Genomic DNA, 19,534 nt, shown 5'->3' on the forward strand with positions numbered 1-19,534 from the left:
GAGGAGCAGCGGTAAGTTTACCCGCAGCAGCAAGTGGATTTAATCTCTCCCTTCTCTCCGTGCCAAGGTAGGTTATATCTTCATTTAAACTGTGAAGCATTTATCACTCTTATTCAGAGCAACATTAGGTCGATTTATATCAGTTTATTCAGTGTAAAATTACCAGATGAACAGTTTCTGTAAATGTGATGTTTAATGTGATCACCTGATGTGATGATGTGAGTAAAAATCACCTGTTTCTTTCAAATTGCATGCTTTAGAACTGTAATGTTTTGTCACATAGATGCCACACTGTGACTTTTTTGTCATGTGTTTCCACACAAAATATAACCGTCTTGGAAACGTGAAAATGTGTATTAAATTGTTGCGTATCCTTAAAGTTACGTTAGTTAGTTATGGTGGATTTAAAGCTTGAATAATGTTCGCGGTTCATCTGAACAATTCAGATGAAAGTGTTTATCCATTTTCTGAGAAAAGCTAAAGAACTCTTAACAATAGAAGTAAAAACCCTCCCCCTCACAGTGTGACTTGCTGAACTAAGTGTGATATTTCCATGCACTCTATCGTTAACAGTATAGTCAGCTTTTGTTATCTGTATATCACATTGCTGCTATAAGTAGTTGGGCGTGAACAGAGAGGAAACTATGAATAGCACATTGACCCTTTATCTTGTACAGTGCTTTGCAAAACTGCATTAAGATTAAAAGATATAATTCATTGCTGTTGTTTCACTGCACCAAGTTTAAAATGGAGGAACCGGTGGGAGATTTACCAGTTAGCCTGGAGCCATTTTGTCTGCCACAGGTAGCATCTTCATGTGAGGACGTATTGATTACTTAATATTCAGTCAGCATACGTGCATATATTTGCATGAGTGATTTTTGAAGGTTTACTCTGAATTTACATGTCTGTTCTTCCTCACACGTCCAGCTCTCCAGGTGCAGGTGAGCAGATCAACAGTCTATCAGAGCTGAAGTGTCACAGTAGATTTTGTCCCTCTGCCCCTGGTTTGAGAATAGACAGAAAAATAAGGCAGAAACATCTTACAAAGACCACTTTTATTCTGAAGGTATCTATTCCTGTGTGGTGTGTGAGTCTACCACACAGTCTTCCACTAACAAACTGCCATCTGGTGGAGACTGTAACTCATTGCACCACATATTGTTGTCTTTACATGGAGCGCTGTCCCCCTTCAACACTGCAGCTGCTGGTTGAAGACATTTCTTTTGTTTGCAACTTGAAAGGAAGTAAAGCACAAGGGGTCGACTGATGTGGCTTTTCAGGGCTGCGAAGAGTCTCAAGGAGACTGAAAACTAATATTTGGGACCTATATTTGTTTGCAATAAAAATTAAACTCTTTCTGTCAAAATTCCAGTGATGAAATGAGCCAATTAGTATAATTTACAATTTACTCAAGTTCTGCTCCTCAGTACAATTTTGAGTCACTTAAGTATTTTAATTTTTATTCGACTTAATACTCTCTCTACTACATTTACTTGATAAATTTAGTTACTAGTTACTTTCCAGATTAAAATTATTCAGTGTCTATACACTACTAGTTGTGACGTGTTACCGAACAAATGTTGTTGTGAGGCGGGATATTGACTGAGATGATGTTGCATCTGACAGAAAACAAGTACCAGCAGGCAAAAACACAGTTTCCTTTACAAGAGTACATGCAATCGTTACCTCCACTCCTGTTAGAAACTCACAGAACGAGTCTCTCATTCTTAAATAATCAGCATTAAGAGGTCCGTATACAGTTTACAAAACAATAAAATGACTAGTTAAGTCAGACAGTTACTGACTACATGCACATTAAAAAGTCTAGTTTGTCTGCTGCCTACTGTGCTGACCACAGAGGGACATGATCTTTAAAGAGGAAATGTTTCTCTGTCGTAAGCAGAATTATTTATTGATATATTTAGTGTGATGATTCATGTGATATGATTGATCTTTCATACATTGACCTGCTGATGTGCTTTAATTTCTCAGGAGTCAAACTGAGATGAGAGGAGCAGCTATGAGTTTAAAAGTGACAGCGAGTGGATTCCTTATCCTCCTTCTCTCTGTTCCAGGTAATGTATTTCTATATTTACATTGTTGGGCATTAAGTTACTCAGAGGAAGCTAAAAGATATTTATTTATATTTTTTTAGAATTATATAAAAATTAATTATAACCTTCATAATATTCTTCTAGATTGTTTGTGTGATATGATGCCAAATGTTGCAGACCATTAAAACACATTCAGTCCTGTTTTCTGTTTCCATTTTTGTGTAGTTAATGTTAAAGAATAAGAGTAGTGCTGTGTCAATGATCTATACTCGGAGCTGTTAGTGGTTGATCTGGTGCCTGTACTCCGAAGCAGGATTAGTTGTTAGCAATGTAATTTCGGTGTTAACTCTGTGTTACGAAGCAGGTTCATGTCTTCTTTCCTCTGTTATAAATCTGATTGTAGTTTCTGATGTTCTCTGTGTTACAGGGGTACAGGGTCAGAATGACTGGGGAGTGACTTACACTTCTACTGAAATCTGTGCCGTTAAAGGATCAACAGTGGACATGAGCTGCACCTACACATACCCATCCAGTATAAATGGCCATAATACAACAATAACTAAAACATTATGGTTTATCAAAGGACCGAATCATGACCCGCAGGATCTGTCAACAGATCCAAACTACTCAGGTCGCGTTGAGTATCTTCGTCATGATGACAACAAGTATACTCTGAGAATCACAGACCTGAGAGAGAGCGACTCAGCTGAGTACAAGTTCAGGTTCATAACAAACCAAGCAGATGGGAGATATACTGGTTCACCTGGAGTCACTTTGAGGGTCACAGGTAAGATTTTCATCAGAATATTGATTCCAAATGATTCATGATTCATTTGATTCAATTAATTGGTAACACTATCTTTGTGTGTCTGTTTGCATGCATGCAATTGATGATCTTGTAAAATGTACATTTCGGTTCTATCTTGACATGTCCAGACGTCCAGGTGCAGGTGGAGGGATCATCAGCCCAGTTAGCAGTCAAGTGTCGGACCACTTGTGATTTACCTGGTCAATCTTTATATGTCTGGTACAATAATGAACAGAAAATGGATGAAGAAACATCTTCTCATACAGTCTCTGTTTATGATAATGGCAGCTATTCCTGTGCTTTTAGACGACAAGAGGATTACTCTCCTCCAGTGTGTGAGTTCATTTCACAGTGTCACTATTAAAAAGCTAAACTGACAAGACATTGTACTATATGTCAAAATTAGGGAAGGCATCTCGGAATACCTTCACATGCTTGTGCATGTCCCTTGTGCTAGTCAGGCACAGACACCTTTTCATACTTGAGTTAATTTATATTCATATATCCTCCTCCAGATATGCCAAAGCTTCCCTCTGTGTCAGTTTGTCCCAGTGGTGAGATAGTGAGTGGCAATTCAGTCACTCTGAGCTGTAGCAGTGATGCTAACCCACCAGCTACTTACACCTGGTACAAGAAGAATCAACACCAATCTCTCAGTAGAGAACCACAGCTTGTCTTCAGACCCATCCAGTTACTTGACTCTGGAGAATATTACTGTAAGGTTGAGAACAAGCTTGGGAGTACAACATCTGAATCAATTTCTGTCGACGTGAAATGTGAGTGAAACAGCTGATTATTAAAAGCAACATTTGGCTGATGACTGTCTGAATTCTATGCTTTTTTTGCTGATCATACCTGCTTTCTTCTGCAGATTTACTCTGTGTTTTCAAATCATCAATTTATGTTACTAAATTTTTCCCATCGCATCAAAGCTGCCCTATGTGTAAGCAAGGCCCTCTAGTGAGAAAGTGAAGGGAGTCCAGTGACTCTGACCTCTAGCTGGTGGATCAAAAATCTTCCTCACTCCAAAATTAACCTGTAGATAGTTGACATTTCACAGCAGATGCAGTGATCTGGTTGAATCTGCAGTGTGGTCAGATGATAGTAAATGAGACTCATACTTAAAGGAGCATTTTGAGCATTTCTTCTTTCGTTCATTGTGCGTTTACTTCACTGTGCCTCAAATGTCCAACTTTTACATCAAAGTACTCATAAAATGAAAAATAAACGGAAGCTGGAATACATTAGAATGCTACTGTAGGAACATCAGTCATGTCAAGTCCATGTGTAAATTATTGCAATGTATAATGTGGGGTGGCAAAAAGCAAAATCTGAGCCCACAAGTTGCAGGAGGAGGCCTGGGAGGAAATATAGATATTCAGATATTCAGTGTATTTATGTTTGTTTATTTATGTATGCATCTTAAGATACTCTAAAGCTTCCCTCTGTGTCACAAATTAAATCTTACAATTTTATACCATAACATAATAAGACAGTGACTAGTATTTTAACGTGTGTTGCCAAGGGGCTAAATAAACTGTACCTTCTTTTTTGAACCTTTAAATATGTAATCCTTCTCTGAATACTTAATCCACATTTCAAAATTAAATGTAAAATGTGTCCATGTTTTCTCTTCCAGATGTTCCAAAGCTTCCCTCTGTGTCAGTGAGCCCCTCTGGTGAGATAGTGGAGGGCAGTTCAGTGAATCTGACCTGTAGCAGTGATGCTAACCCAGCAACTAATTACACCTGGTACAAGGAGAACCAAACACTGCTTCAAACACCAGGGGGAAGTTACCATTTCCCTTCCATCCGCCCTGAGGATGGAGGGCATTATCACTGCAAGTCTGAGAATAAATATGGACAGATCAACTCTTCATCCATCTTTATCAATGTCCAGTGTGAGTACAGAACATTTGTATATGAGGCATATGCTTAGTACATTTAAAGTGGTTAGTAAGTTTTTATATATATTTTTTAATTTATTGACTATAAGTGTTGAGATGAATTAGTATGCTGGAGGAGTTATGATTGGTTCTTTACAATCTTGCATTTAATCTGTTATTCTATACCTCTTTCAAATGTGTAGTTCTTCTGTGAATCCTTAATCTGTATCTCGAAATTAAATGTAATATGTCTTCATGTTTTTCTCCTCCAGATGCTCCAAAACTTCCTTCTGTGTCAGTGAGCCCCTCTGGGGAAATAATAGAGGGTAGTTCAGTGAATGTGACCTGTAGCAGTGATGCTAACCCAGCAGCTAATTATTCCTGGTTCAAGGAGAACCAAACGCTGATTCAAGGACCAGGGGAAAAGGTCCATTTCCCCTCCATCAGCTCCAAGGACAGTGGAATCTATCACTGCAAGTCTGAGAATAAATATGGACTGATCAACTCTTCATCTCTCATCATAGATGTCCAGTGTGAGTATAGAACATTTGCATATGAGGCATATGTTAGTACAAGTCTTAAGTGAGATTAGATATTGTTTTTAAATGTACTCACCACAAGAGTTGACGTCAGTTTCTTGACAGAGTAATTCTTTGGTCTTTACAATAATGGAAACAAATACATGTGACACACATTTGTAATAGTAGTTATAGTAGTATATAGTTTTAAGTATAATTTTTTTTCCATACTCTAGACATATACTGTAGATACTTTCCCAAACAGAAGCGCTTACATATTGTATATTCTAACATCAAATGACTTTCTATCCATACTATTCCTAAGATGCTCCAAAGCTTCCCTCTGTGTCAGTGAGCCCCTCTGGTGAAATAATGGAAGGCAGTTCAGTGACTCTGACCTGTAGCAGTGATGCTAACCCAGCAGCTAATTACACCTGGTACAAGGAGAACCTGCTTCAAACACCAGTGGGAAGTTACCATTTCCCTTCCATCAGCCCAGAGGATGGAGGGCATTATCACTGCAAGTCTGAGAATAAATATGGACAGATCAGCTCTTCATCCCTCTTCATCAATGTCCAGTGTAAGTACAAAACATTTGCAAGTGGTTTGTAAGTTTAGATATTGTTTATATGTTGAAGAAGGTATTATAGGGCCTCAACAATATTTGAAAAACATGAAATTTTTTTTAAAAGTTGTAATACTAGACATCTGTAGTTTGCATCTGTAGATGGCGAGAGACTCAGTGATGGATAATGATTGGAGACTGAATACATATCTATGTTCTAAAAAGCACTCTTGTAGATGGCCAGTGTGTAAGACTTGTAACAGCCCCTGTATGAAGTATCAAGAAAAAGTCTTTGTCTAATTAAAATTTTACTACCAACAAAAACTTATGTCATTAGAATAATAAGGAAATATTATAATAATTTAGAATCTATAATAAGACAGTTTATAATCCCATTGAACAGATTCATTGTTTTTATAATTACCAAACAGGAGCCCTTACATTGTGTATGTTAATATTTAATCAAATGTCTCTCTATTCATACTCCCCAAGATGCTCCAAAGCCTCCCACTGTGTCGGTTAGTCCCTCTGGTAAAATAATGGAGGGTAGTACAGTAAACTTGACTTGTAGCAGTGATGCTAACCCAGCAGCTAATTACACCTGGTACAAGGAGAATGATGACTCACCAAAAGCTTCAGGACAGCGCTTCACCATCACTGACATCGGATTTGAGCACAGTGGGAATTACTATTGTAAAGCCCAGAACAGAAGAGGAGATTATAACACCACCTTAGATCTGAATGTTGTGGCTGGTAAGTTATCATCAGGAGTCACACCGCACCATCTAGGTCACATTTTGTGAAAAGTCTAGTTTTAGCAACATTATATGAGCCCTTGCAGAATTTACTGAAACTTTCGTACAGATTCAGTGGTTTGCAGATAAACATAGCTGTCCCCTCAATGATGTAAATCAACAGTTTAACATAACTGAGGACATGCTTCATTTGCCTCTTAGGCTGGCCACAGTTATTACATTTTTATTAACAAAGAATATTATCATTAAACATTACTATTTTATTTGTCACACTCTAATTAATCATCAGTCTTTACGTTTGATCTCTGTTTTCTAGGAGCATGGAAACCAATAGTTGCTGCCACAGTTCCTGCCATCTCCCTCATAATCATACTCACCACTGTCTTTCTATGGATCATGTGAGCCGTTTTGTTTTACAAATGCTTGTTAAAGTAGTTCCTTTTAGCAGTGAGTGTAGCATTTCAGTTTAACTTTTATCGTGAATTTCCCTGATCAGAAAAAAGAGGGCTTCCAAGCAAACCTCTGAGGCTGGAGAGAGGCCAGACGACAGGGAGCAGGTGAGGTAGTAGAGTCAAAGTACTCCAATTATTTATTGGTTAAATGATCACACATAAGGTGGCAAGTCCAAACAGAAGTGGTAGAGAATTCACGGGTTGACAGGAATGAGGCAGGAGAAAGATGCGGGTAGGTACCAGTTCGGGTTTAGATTCAGTTGGCCGGAATCCGAAGGTACAACACAGCATTGAAAATCTGGCCCAAAGCAGGTGGAGATGGACTGGTATACTGGATGGTACTTGACGGCATATACTGTGGGGGTTAAGTGTGGAATGAGAAACATGTGTGCAGGTTGACATGGGTCAAGTGATACAGACCAGTAGGAAAGTCATGGCTGTTGGTGAATGAATGGAGAAGCCAAGTTTGGAGAGGAATTCATGGGCCTGGTGGAAGTGGATCGTTCAACACTCCTTTAAAGTGTAATTAGGCCATTTATAAACTGCATAATCTGCAGTTAGTGACCAGGAACTACAACAACAATAACAGAATAGTTTTCCACATAAGCCTCTGATTGTCTTTTTTTGTGGCTTGGAGTAAAACTTCAACCCTGCCCACATAATTCATCCTATTTGTCCGTTGTCCACAGACACAACCAGCAGAGCAACGGGTTGAAATCGAGTATTCCACTGTCTACTTCTCAAATAAACAAACAGATCCCATCTACTCCAACATCAAACCAGCTAAGCCCCGAAGATGCAAGGATAAAAATGATGAGGAAGAAACAGTCGAATATGCTGGTTTGGCATTTAACAGTGCCAGTAGAAGCTGGAGGTAAGCAGCTCCTCAAACAAAAATTATCTATTCGGCGCAAATTAAAGTTGAAAACAATTTATGATCATTTTATTCTGACAATTTTGTCACTGTGTTCATCGCTTCTTTTAACTTATTTTCCTCCCAGAACCAGAGGTCTGGAAGCTACAGATGAGCCGGCTGCAGTGTACAGCAAAATCAACAGATACCACAAAAAACATGGACAGAGGAATCTGTAGTCTACTCTGTTGATGAAGGTTCTCAGTCACCCAGGTCATGTTGATGCCCGGAGCTTAGAATGCACTTGGTATTTAGAATCTAGTCCACTTTCCATCCAGGGAATTTTTCTTACTAATCTTTGTGAAAGAGAATCACATTGAGCTTTTAAATATATTCCTTATGTCAGGTTTATCCAAGAATGCAGGGAGAACATACGTGTACACATTTAGGCAGAACGCACAACAGAATTAAGCTTTGTATGTGGCTTAGCATAGGTCAGAATAAAGGACATGTAAAGTGTTCACGAATCATTGCAATAGACTGTTAATGTGATTTGTGTAACATGTTTTAGCATTGCCTTCTCTTTCACTTACTGACTGATTTGATCTTCCCCTAGCTGGAGCACCTGCATGGAGGCAGGTGGGAGAAGTTGTTGGACTCGTTAGAATGATGAAACATTAATCCTGACTGGTTTCCTATCCACAGACACAGATAGTTGTTTTACTAGAACCTTACTAGAACTAGGATTTGAAACCGATGTCTCTGTGGTGCATTTCAATTTTGGCGAGCACAGTTTTCTGTACAATATACCACCTCTTCACCCTCTTGTTGTTTGACATAATTCAGCAATTCAGTCTAGTTAAAGCAAAAATGTGTGATGTGTATATTCCCATGTGAAAAGTATGACATATGAGTTGTTCTAATGGATTTTCCAAAAATCTTGATGCCTCAAGCAGGAGAACACAATAATATGAACGTTGATGCCAGACAAAGAGACCCTGAAGCTAGAGAGCTTCTTAGAGTGATCACCTCCTATTCCTTTTCTATATCAAAGCTGTGAACTCTGAGTTAAATCAGTGTACTCTACCTGGATGGGCTGGGAAACCCTGGATAATGCAGCCATTGTGTTGCTTGATTTCAAACAGTGGAAGAAACAGGAAACTGCAGATGTATAGACAGCACAATAGATATACCATGGCTCTGCCACTGTCCGGACAAATTGCGCCTTCGATGTAAGACATTCTCACTTTTTGTGTTTTGGCCGAGGTTTAGACACTTGCCAGAGTGACATTGAAATACATAACTTTTTATTTGAAACAACAAAACAACATTTAGGTGTTGATAAAGAGACAAAATGTGGTGGCAAAACAGTTTCAAAATGTCATTTACTGTGACTCACAGATTTATAATTTACTGCACACTGCAACTATGAGAACTTACTTTACTTGACCTGCACTTATATTTGAGCTGTAAATCCTGCATTAAGTCCCTTTCAGTTTTATGGGGTCATTGATTAAAGCAAAGTATCTAAAGTTTTAGGCTTTGTTCAATTAAAACAAGTTGTTCTGAAGAGTTTTTGAAATATGTTAAAGACTTTCTGAAATTCTGACTCTGTTCACATAGAGTTTACATGTAGAGGGCAGGTATAAGTCAAAATACAGATGTGATTAATGCATCCCATACTGCTGCAGTAGAAACAAGATTAAATGTGTCTTTTCTAATCTGTTTTTGAATGTTTATTTTTTATGTCACTGGGATGTTGGTAGTAAAAGTCAGGCTTCAGGACTGCTCACTGCACTGAGACGGCCCTCCTCACAGTGACTGAGTCACTCGGTGCCACTAGAGCCTCGCCTCACTCAGCAGTCCTCATTCTCCTTGACTTATCTTCTGCGTTTCACACAGTCAACCACCAAATCCTCCTCTCCACACTGACTGAACTTGGCATCGCTCATTCTGCTCTAACATGGTTCACATCATACCTGACAAATCACACCTTTCAGGTCAAATGGAATGGCCCCTTGTCCAAACCCTGCTCTCTGGAAACTGGTGTCCCTCAAGGCTCAGTATTTGGCCCACTTCTGTTTTCACTATACACTAGATCATTAGGCTCTGCAACCACATCACATGGATTCTCTTCGGCTGTTATACTGACAATACCCAACTGTTCCTCTGTTTTACCCCATCCTCCGCTACCCACGTTGCAACACGCATCTCAGAATGTCTGGCAGACATCTCGCTTGGACAACTGTGCATACCCTCAAGCTCAAACTTATTGAAATTGAACTACTCTTCATCCCGGGGAAAGACTGCCTTTGCATGGACCTGTCAGTCACTTTCCTGGACATTGCAGTATTGCCTTCGTCCACTATGAAGAACCTGGGCAGGATCCTCGACGACGGACTATCCTGCACCCATAACATCACAGCTCTCACCCGATCCTGCACCTTTGCCATCTACAACATCAGCAGGATCCGGTCTTTCCCCACAAAGGATGCAATGCAGCTCCTGGTCCAAGCACTGGTCATCTCTTGCCTAGACTTCTCTGCAACTCGCTCTTGGCTGGACTCCCAGCCTTTGTGACCACAATGTTGCAGCGCGCCTCGTTTTCAGTCTACCCAAATTCTTACATGTGAACCCCCTCCTTCAAGACTTTCACTGGCATCCTGTTGTGGCACGCATCCAATTCAAGACAATGGTGCTGGCCTTCAAGGCCATCAACGGAACGGAACGGAACCCATCTGCCACAATTCACTGGTCAGACCACACGCCCAAGCACGAGCCCCTTCGCTGTAGTCCATCAGCTGTCCGGCTTGAAAAATGGTTTCCATTTTCACTTTTTTACTTAATCAATGGTGAAATGTTGTGGTTTCTTTCTTGTGACAAATGTACTTATTGTAAGTTGCTTTGGACGGAGCGTCAGCTAAATGCCCTAAATGTAAATGTAAAACAGGTTACGAACAAGAGGTGTCATGATTCTGTGTCTTGTGGTGACTTGTATTTGATTTCCATGCCCCCTTGTGTCCTTTCAGTGTCTCCTGTGTTCTTCCCTCTGTGCATGTTCATGTCCCTCTGTCTGTCAGTGTTTTCTCCTCTCTGCTTCCCCCCTTGTTACCTCACCTGGCCTCCTCCCTCCTCTCTCTCCTCACCTGTTCCTTGTCTAGCCATTAGTCTCTGTGTATTTAGTCTCTGCTATCCCTCTTGTCTTTGTCCGTTCATTGCTTCTGTCTGGTGTTCGTGTTTGAGTAATGCCCTCCCTGAGTTCTTAGTGTTTCCTCGTATGTCTCCAGTCTCCCAGTGGTATGTGTTTTTTGGTTTTGGTTCTTGCATTTTTGATTTGAACTTGGCTTTTTGTTTGCACTTTCTTTAGCTGTTTTAGCCTTGGTTGCTACTTTGCTTCTTGTTCCCTTTTGTCTGTTTTTTGTACCTGGCTCCCTTGGTTTGTGTATCATTCAGCTTTGAAAATAAAGCTCGCTTTTTGTTTCTCCCTGATCCTGCCTCCTGTCTGAGTAACTGCGTTTGGGTCCACCTTCTATTCCACTCAACCACGTGACAAGTAGGTTATGATGTCAGTTTCATGTCTGTTATTAACCTACAGAGGAAGGAAATGTAGTCGTTTAAGAGCCTGATATCTGTCTTCTGCTCACTGACAACTGAGGAACGGCTTCTTTCAAGACGACAGCCGTCTTCAGTGTAAGTAGAATTGTTTGTAGATGTGACTGATACTGTAAACCTCCTGGTGCATCATTATTTTATCTGCTGACATGTTTTATTGTCTCTGAAACCTCACAGAGAGATCAGAGGAGCAGATATGAGTTTAACTGCAGCAGTGAGTGGATTTGTGGTCTTCCTTCTCTCTGTGTCAGGTACAGTTACATTTACTGCATTTAAAGAGGGAATCTGGACTTTTGCATGAAGTAGCTGTGTGCTCAGCATTTTTACACGCTGTAAACTGAGAATATTGTGGGTTTTCAGAACTTTTCCCTTCTCATCCTGTTTAATGTGTTCTAAAGTCGACCCTGGCTGCAGAAGCAGCAGCTCATGTGGAGGACGATTAGTTTGTATCTGCAGCTACTTTTATCACAGTGAAGTTTTTTGGAGGGATATTGTTCTCACAATAAAACCCCCAAAACTGACTGTACTTCTTGTATATGATCGTACATCTGCACCACTGCTGGTTCTGTTAGTGCTGTCTGACCTCAGTGTGATGTTTCCATGCTATATACAGACAGCTTATCATTACGTCATAGCTGCTTGAAGCAGTTTGACACCTCAGTGTTCTGCTTTTATTTTAGTAGTTTTCACACTTACCTCAGCAGCATCCTGACCACAGAGTGAACAGAGAGAACTGACCAAGAACAGCACAGACTACAATAAATAAAATTTCTCCTCTTATCCTGGTCAGTAAACTGCATTAAAGGTCACAGGTTCAATACATTCCTGTTCACTTCACCGCACCTTCAGACTGGGTGCACACTGAGTTTAACTGTAGAAAGCATGTTCACATCTTCCACTCTTCCTTTGTTTGTGTTCATCCTGGTGTCATTCAGAAATAACATACAAAAGTCACAAAGTGTTATTTATTCAAAGCATCAGTTAGAAATACCTATCAAAGGGAAGTTAACATGTGGGTGGAGTAACATGAGTATTTTGTACAACTTTTCTTCAACATCTCAGAAAAGTGTAAAATATTTTTATGAATTTTCTGTGTGGACGACTTTTTGTTGACGCATGATTAAGAACTGTTGACAGTAATTAGTCAAATAATTAAGGATTTTTAAGCATGTCCATGTTACCTTTTCTCCACATCATATTGGTAGTATGATATCCTTTGTCTAATTAACTGATTGTTAACTGAAGTTATTCGGTTTCATTGTGTTTTCTGATGTTCTCTGTGTTACAGTGATACAAGGTCAGAATGACTGGAGAGTAACTTACAGCTCTACTGAGATCTGTGCCTTAAAAGGATCAACAGTGGACATGAGCTGCACCTACAGATACCCATCCAGAGTAAAGAGAGTTGTGAATAGATTGTGGTTCACAAAAGTGAGTAATGGTGTTTATACAGATCTGAGAACGGACCTACAGTATTCAGGTCGTGTGCAGTATAACTATAGTAACAAGGACTGCAGTCTGAGAATCACAGACCTGAGAGAGAGCGACTCAGCTGAGTACAAGTTCATGTTCATAACAAACCAAGAAGGTGGGAAATATACTGGTTCACCTGGAGTCACTTTGAGGGTCACAGGTAACATTTTAATGATCCGTTAAGTTCTGTGTGGCAATATCTTTGTGTGTGTGTGTGTGTGTGTGTGTGTGTGTGTTGACATTAAGTCTTAAATGTAGACTTCTGTTTCTTATTCACATATTCAGATCTGCAGGTGAGGGTGAACAAATTACAGGTCTATCCCTCTAAACTCTGGGCAGAGCTGAACTGTCACAGCAGTGGTCTTCTACCTGGTCATCCTCGCTACGTCTGGTACAAGAATGGACGGATCATTCAGGGACAAGCATCTTCTTATTTAGTCTACTTCACTCCTACAGACATCTTTTCCTGTGCTGTAGAAGGACATGAGAACTGCCGCTCTCCTCCATTGTGTAAGTTTACTTGCAGTCGTCCACTAAAATAACACCTGGTGGAGCCTTTTGAGCCGAGATGTTTTACTGGACCATAACTACATGTAATTCAGTGATATTTGGTGATTCATTTTGCAGAATTAGATGACAACCAATTCACAGCCCAGTGATATTGTAGACATGATGCATAAATATCTTTCATTGTCTGTCTGCAAAATTAAACAGATAAATATCAGCTCACACTGGAGATTATGTAAAACAAGATTTACCTTCATGTCTTTAACATGTCACTTATTTTTGATTTACAAAAAAACCTCATAGTGATTCCATGTTTATCTGTTCTTATCTTTTGACACTTTAATTAATTTTGTTATTAACCAATGTAGGAGACTATCACTTGATAGAAAAAGGGTTAATTAATTACCAGTAATTGTTCAGAGACTTATACGGCACACCACCTTCGTTTGTTAAACTAGTTTGAATAATCCGAAGGACATTATTCAAATTCAACTGTACAAGTTTGGCTTAAACAGTTGGAGTCAATTTAATCAGTCTCTTATTCTGAAGCAGTGACTTCTTTCCACGTCTCCATCGATTTTTCACTTCAAATTAAACATGCACAGACAACGACAAAAGGTTAAATATGTTTATTAACTAAATAAATGCAGATATGAGATAATAATTCAAACGAGTAATAACAAATAACAGAAAAGGTGAAGATTGTGGGAGTGAGTTATTGAACAGCTGACTTCTAACGGTGTGGATTAAAGTGTAACACTCCGTTCATTCATAAAATCACGGGAGCAATTCCTATCCTAACAGTACAATATGCGAAATTTTCTTTGAGCTTATAAAGTGAAATCAAAGTTTTATAGACACCAACTCTGATCATTGTGACTCCAGCTGTGTGCAGAGATTTCAACCTACTTGTTTGTAGAAGGAGAGATCCACGGAGTGTCCCTCTGATCCTCTCTCGTCTTGGCTGTAAATGCAACAGCTGTTTGGCCGCAGGCCGATGACGCGGGGCTTCCCCAGTGACGTAGTTCGTCTGCCCAATGGGATTCCGTTTGAGTGCGCAGCGGGTGGTCGGCTCGGCTGGATGTCGACTTCTCTGGTCAGCTGAAGATGTTGTCCCTGTTTCTTGAACAGTTCAATTTCTGTGCCGGCTTTTGATGTATGATCAGCGTCTTTGTCAGAGTCTCTTTGGAGTGGTGGGGATTGAGCTTTGACTTATTAACGGATTTAACTTCTTGTTTAAAAATAACTGAAGGATGAAACCTTGGCCGGCGATTCTTCCCTAGTCACTAAATACAAGAATAGACAAAAATGGCTTCTTCTGAATTTGAACACGATACTTTAGTAATATATAAAAAGCAAAAGAAAGTATTTTCGCCCTTGCTTACGTTTTCAAGATAAAAGTTTTCTCAAAAGCAAAAATCATCACTTGGAAGAATATGCAACCAGCATTTCAGATTCTTCGGAGCAGGTCGCAAAAACTAAGCAAGGCACGGAATCAAATGTTGAAAAATAAAAGAGTTACACAGCGTAGCAAAAAGTACAGAAGTAAGAAGAAAAACAGGGAAAAACACGAGCGTAAAAAACAAGAAAGCAAGAGAGTGAGAGACATGATGTATCCATCTTTTAAGGCTTTAGGAGAAGGCGGATCCGAGGAGCGGCTTGGTCACGTCACTCCTTTCGGTGACGTCACCGATCGAATCCCGGACTTATCACATATTGCCGAATTAAACTATTCTTATGAAAGTTTTAAGATCGTGATTGACTGTTCACCTAAATCCACCATGGTTTTCACATAAACCTTTGGTTACATGAATAAAAAAGGAAATAAAAGAAATTGCTTGATAGCCAAAAGGAATAATCAGTTATAATACATGCAACACACGGATACATAACCTCCACCAGCATCGATGGCTCAAACCTGTTTCATACAGTGCTGACTTATACATTCAAAACACATGTCGGAGGTAAGAGAAAAGTATAGATAAACAAGATTATGGATTACATTGCTTAAGAAAGTCCTCTGGGAACTATACCGAAACTTACCACAAGGTGGCACTGTGGCTCCATCACTCATTCAGGTATTAATTCAGAAACTTATAACTTGGGTTAAGATTACATCAGGAATATAATAAACATATCAAAATGTGGGTCTGGTCCTGCTGTTGAAATATATATCATTAAGGCAAAGGTGAGGTCTCAGTTTATGTGTCCTGGATCAGGAAAGAAACCAGGATTCTTTTCACTTCTGCTGGTATGGAAATGTTTATGGCTCTCTTTTACGATCCTTGATTTCACGGTGACATGGGACAGTCAGATGATGGTGGTTATCTTTGACACATGACTCTTGTCCTTCTAACTGGAAATTGGGTGAAGGGATATTTAGTCCACAGATAGGCTTTTGTTTGGAAGTCACAGTTTATAATATGAGAGATGAGCTTTTTTTCATGAGGTTGAGAGGGGAGAGAAGGGGAAAAGGGCAGCAGACCCTCGTGATAAAGGATACAAAAAGGTTCAAGAGGAGGGGGGAGGTCACGCAGACCCACAGCCAGGCCTCCTGCTGGGAGAACATCGTGGGCCAGGTCCCTACACCAAACTCTAATTTCTGATAGAAAACACTTGATGGTTTCAGGTTTTAACCATTTGGATTCTGTTTAGTTCACAAAACATGAAGACAATGAAGTATCTAATTTCTTCTTTCCACTCATGTTCTTTTGCCAACTTGTGAAAAGATTTCATGTGCACTCCTCTTATTTAACTACAAGAGTTGTTCAGTAAACATGAAGCTGTCCAAAGACACTGAACCAGGATCACTTCATTGATCTGCTGCCTTCAGCACTGATAAGCTTTGAGACAATTTGAGTCTTTGTGTGCTTTATGTTTTCAATTTGAACTAAAAGTGAGATGAACTAGCTTTAGTTTTTTTGATGTGTGCCACATGTGGATCATCCCTAATGCCAACACACATATTGAAATTAAATGTAAAATGTCTTCACTTTTTCTCAACCAGATGTCCTGAGGTTTGACCTTTCGTCAGACAGTTCTAGTGAGATAGTCGAGGGCAGTTCAGTGACTCTGACCTTTGGCAGTGATGCTAACCCAGCAGATACTTATACCTGGTACAAGAACAATGGAGATCCAGACCTTCATCCTCTCAGTAAAGAACCACAGCTTCACTTCGGCTCCATCCAGTCCTCTGACTCTGGAGAGTATTACTGTACAGCTGAGAACGAGCTGGGGAGGAGGACGTCTGAATACATCTCTATTGATGTGAAATGTGAGTAAAACTCAGCTGATTTAAATCAACTAATGACAACTTTTTAAAACTTTATTACCCAGTCAGGTGTTTTGCTGATGGTGCACTTTCTCCAGCTCTGCCTGTTTCACCTTCACAGTCTGCTGCTGTTGTTCACTGGGCAGATACAGTAGATGATGAAATGATGTTTGATCTACAAACTGTTTCCAGATCAGGACAGATGTGTCCAGAGTCCTGTTATCAACTCTGTCTCTGAGAAATGTTGTTTCGTACTTGTATACTAGTTTGTATTGCCACAAACATTAGATGGAAACACAATTTTATTGTAGGAAGAGAAATTTTGTTCCCCACACAGTGAAATTATAGAACCAACATTATCCGTTGGTACCATAATAATGGAATAATTTTCACCTCATTAATCTGAAAACTGAAACTCATCTGCAATTTAAGAAATTAAATATGAAATGTGTTAATGTTTTCTCCTCCAGATGCTCCAAGACTTCCCTCTGTGTCAGTGAGTCCCTCTGCTGAGATAGTGGAGGGCAGTTCAGTGAATCTGACCTGTAGCAGTGATGCTAACCCAGCAGCTAATTACACCTGGTACAAGGAGAAACAAAAACTGCTTCAAGGACAGAGACACATCTATCATTTCTCCGCCATCAGCTCTGAGGACAGAGGGAACTACTCCTGCAAGCCTGCGAATCAGTATGGAGAGATCATGTCCTCGTCTGTATCAGTCGATGTCCAGTGTGAGTACAAAATATAAACAACACTGGTGTCCTGCTGACTCAGCGTTCAGAGACATATAACTTTTAGCCACAGTGAACCTGCTTCACATGTTTACACACATATCTCCAGATATAATGTGAATTTACTGGTAGCTGTGGTCTATTTGTGTAGGTTGAAAGACGAGAGGTTTAAAAGGCAAAACACAAGTTTATGTTCACAGAACACATGACCTTAATCCAAAATGTGACAAAGCCATCATCTGATGTGAATGACATGAGTCTCTTTAATACTCCTCCAGATGCTCCAAAGCTTCCCTCTATGTCAGTGAGTCCCTCTGCTGAGATAGTGGAGGGCAGTTCAGTGACTCTGACCTGTAGCAGTGATGCTAACCCAGCAGCTAAATACATCTGGTACAAGGAGAATGGAGATCCAGACCTTCATCCTCTCAGTAAAGAACCACAGCTTGTCTTCAGCTCCATCCAGTCCTCTGACTCTGGAGAGTATTACTGTACAGCTGAGAACGAGCTGGGGAGGAGGACGTCTGAATACATCTCTATTAATGTGAAATGTGAGTAAAACGCAGCTGATTTACATCAACTAATGACAACTTTTAAAAACTTTATAACCCAGTCAGGTGTTTTGCTGATGGTGCACTTTCTCCAGCTCTGCCTGTTTCACCCTCACAGTCTGCTGCTGTTGTTCACTGAGCAGCTACAGTAGATGATGAAATTATGTTTGATTTACAAACTGTTTCCAGATCTGCACAGATGTTCATTGATCCAGAAAACCACCTCTAAAGTTTCAGATGCTGCCACACATAAATACACATCCAACATCTAATGTGTCCAGAGTCCTGTTATCAACTCTGTTCTTGAGAAATGATGTTCATATATTAGTAGTTTGTTTCACCAGATACATGAAAACAAAATTGTTGATTGGATTTGATCACATGGCAACTTTTTCAGTTTGTACCATGAATTCACCAATGTAGAGGAAGCTTTGACTGCAGCAAAGGAAGAATAAAATATATTGATTTTGTAGCTTGTGCTAACCATATAAGATCAATAATTATACAGAGCTTAATGTTCATAATTCAAATCCTGCCAATATACACACCCACGCACACAGACGCACAAATCTTCTGCAGTCTTTTGAATGTCGACGAATGAAGAGAAATATTGCTCCTTAAAGGACAGACATGACATTTGGCATTTCTCCTTGACTATGTCACAAATGAAATCTTACATTTTTAAATCCAAAGTAAAAAGACGGTGACTAGTTTTCTAAAAACATGTTGCAAAGGAGCAATTCAAACTGCACCACCTACTTCATGACTGATATTTACGTCTGAAATGTTATTCACCCTTTTAATAAACATATAATCATTAAGTTTTACTGTGAAAACTCATCTACATCCAAAAATGTATGTTAAATATGTTCATATCTACTCCAGATGCTCCAAGACTTCCCTCTGTGTCTGTGAGTCCCTCTGCTGAGATAGTGGAGGGCAGTTCAGTGACTCTGACCTGTAGCAGTGATGCTAACCCAGCAGCTAACTACACCTGGTACAAGAAGAAACAAAAACTGATTCAAGGACAGAGAGGCATCTATCGTTTCTCCTCCATCAGCTCTAAGGACAGAGGGAACTACTCCTGCAAGTCTGAGAATCAGTATGGAGAGATCATGTCCTCGTCTGTATCAGTCGATGTCCAGTGTGAGTACAAAATATAAACAGCTCTGTTGTCCTGCTGACTCAGCGTTAAGAGAGATATGACTTGTAGCCACAGTGAACCTGCTTCACATGTTTACACACATATCTCCAGATATATAATGTGAATTCACTGGTAGCTGTGGTGTACTTGTGTAGGTTGAAGAATGACAGGTGTAAATGGGCAAAATACAAGTTTATGTTCATAAAAACAATAACTTTAATCCAAAATGTAAATGTGACAAAGCCATCATCTGATGTGAATGACGTGAGTCTCTTTAAATCTCCTCAGATGCTCCAAAGCTTCCCTCTGTGTCAGTGAGTCCCTCTGCTGAGATAGTGGAGGGCAGTTCAGTGAC

General features: G+C 39.8%; 1 protein-coding gene across 1 annotated transcript; it reads left to right on the forward strand.

Annotated features, from left to right (window-relative positions):
* Positions 1-904: 904 nt before the first annotated feature.
* Positions 905-10,039, forward strand: LOC115588234 (B-cell receptor CD22-like). Its single transcript, XM_030428667.1, has 10 exons — positions 905-944; positions 2,485-2,589; positions 3,381-3,641; positions 4,505-4,765; positions 5,023-5,283; positions 6,326-6,586; positions 6,905-6,986; positions 7,085-7,145; positions 7,730-7,914; positions 8,042-10,039. Exons 1-10 carry the CDS (start codon positions 905-907, stop codon positions 8,130-8,132), a joined length of 1,608 nt encoding a protein of 535 aa, XP_030284527.1. The 3' UTR covers positions 8,133-10,039.
* Positions 10,040-19,534: the final 9,495 nt, after the last annotated feature.

This window comes from Sparus aurata, chromosome 1 (genome assembly GCF_900880675.1).
Source record: "Sparus aurata chromosome 1, fSpaAur1.1, whole genome shotgun sequence".
Taxonomy (NCBI): Eukaryota; Metazoa; Chordata; class Actinopteri; order Spariformes; family Sparidae; genus Sparus; species Sparus aurata.

Excerpts from the sequence above, each read along its gene's own strand:
- LOC115588234 (XM_030428667.1), top strand. The coding sequence starts at position 905 with ATGTCTGTTCTTCCTCACACGTCCAGCTCTCCAGGTGCAG. Across the intron at positions 5,284-6,325 it reads TCTCATCATAGATGTCCAGT|ATGCTCCAAAGCCTCCCACT; the intron begins GTGAGTATAGAA and ends ATACTCCCCAAG. Across the intron at positions 6,987-7,084 it reads ACTGTCTTTCTATGGATCAT|AAAAAAGAGGGCTTCCAAGC; the intron begins GTGAGCCGTTTT and ends TTCCCTGATCAG.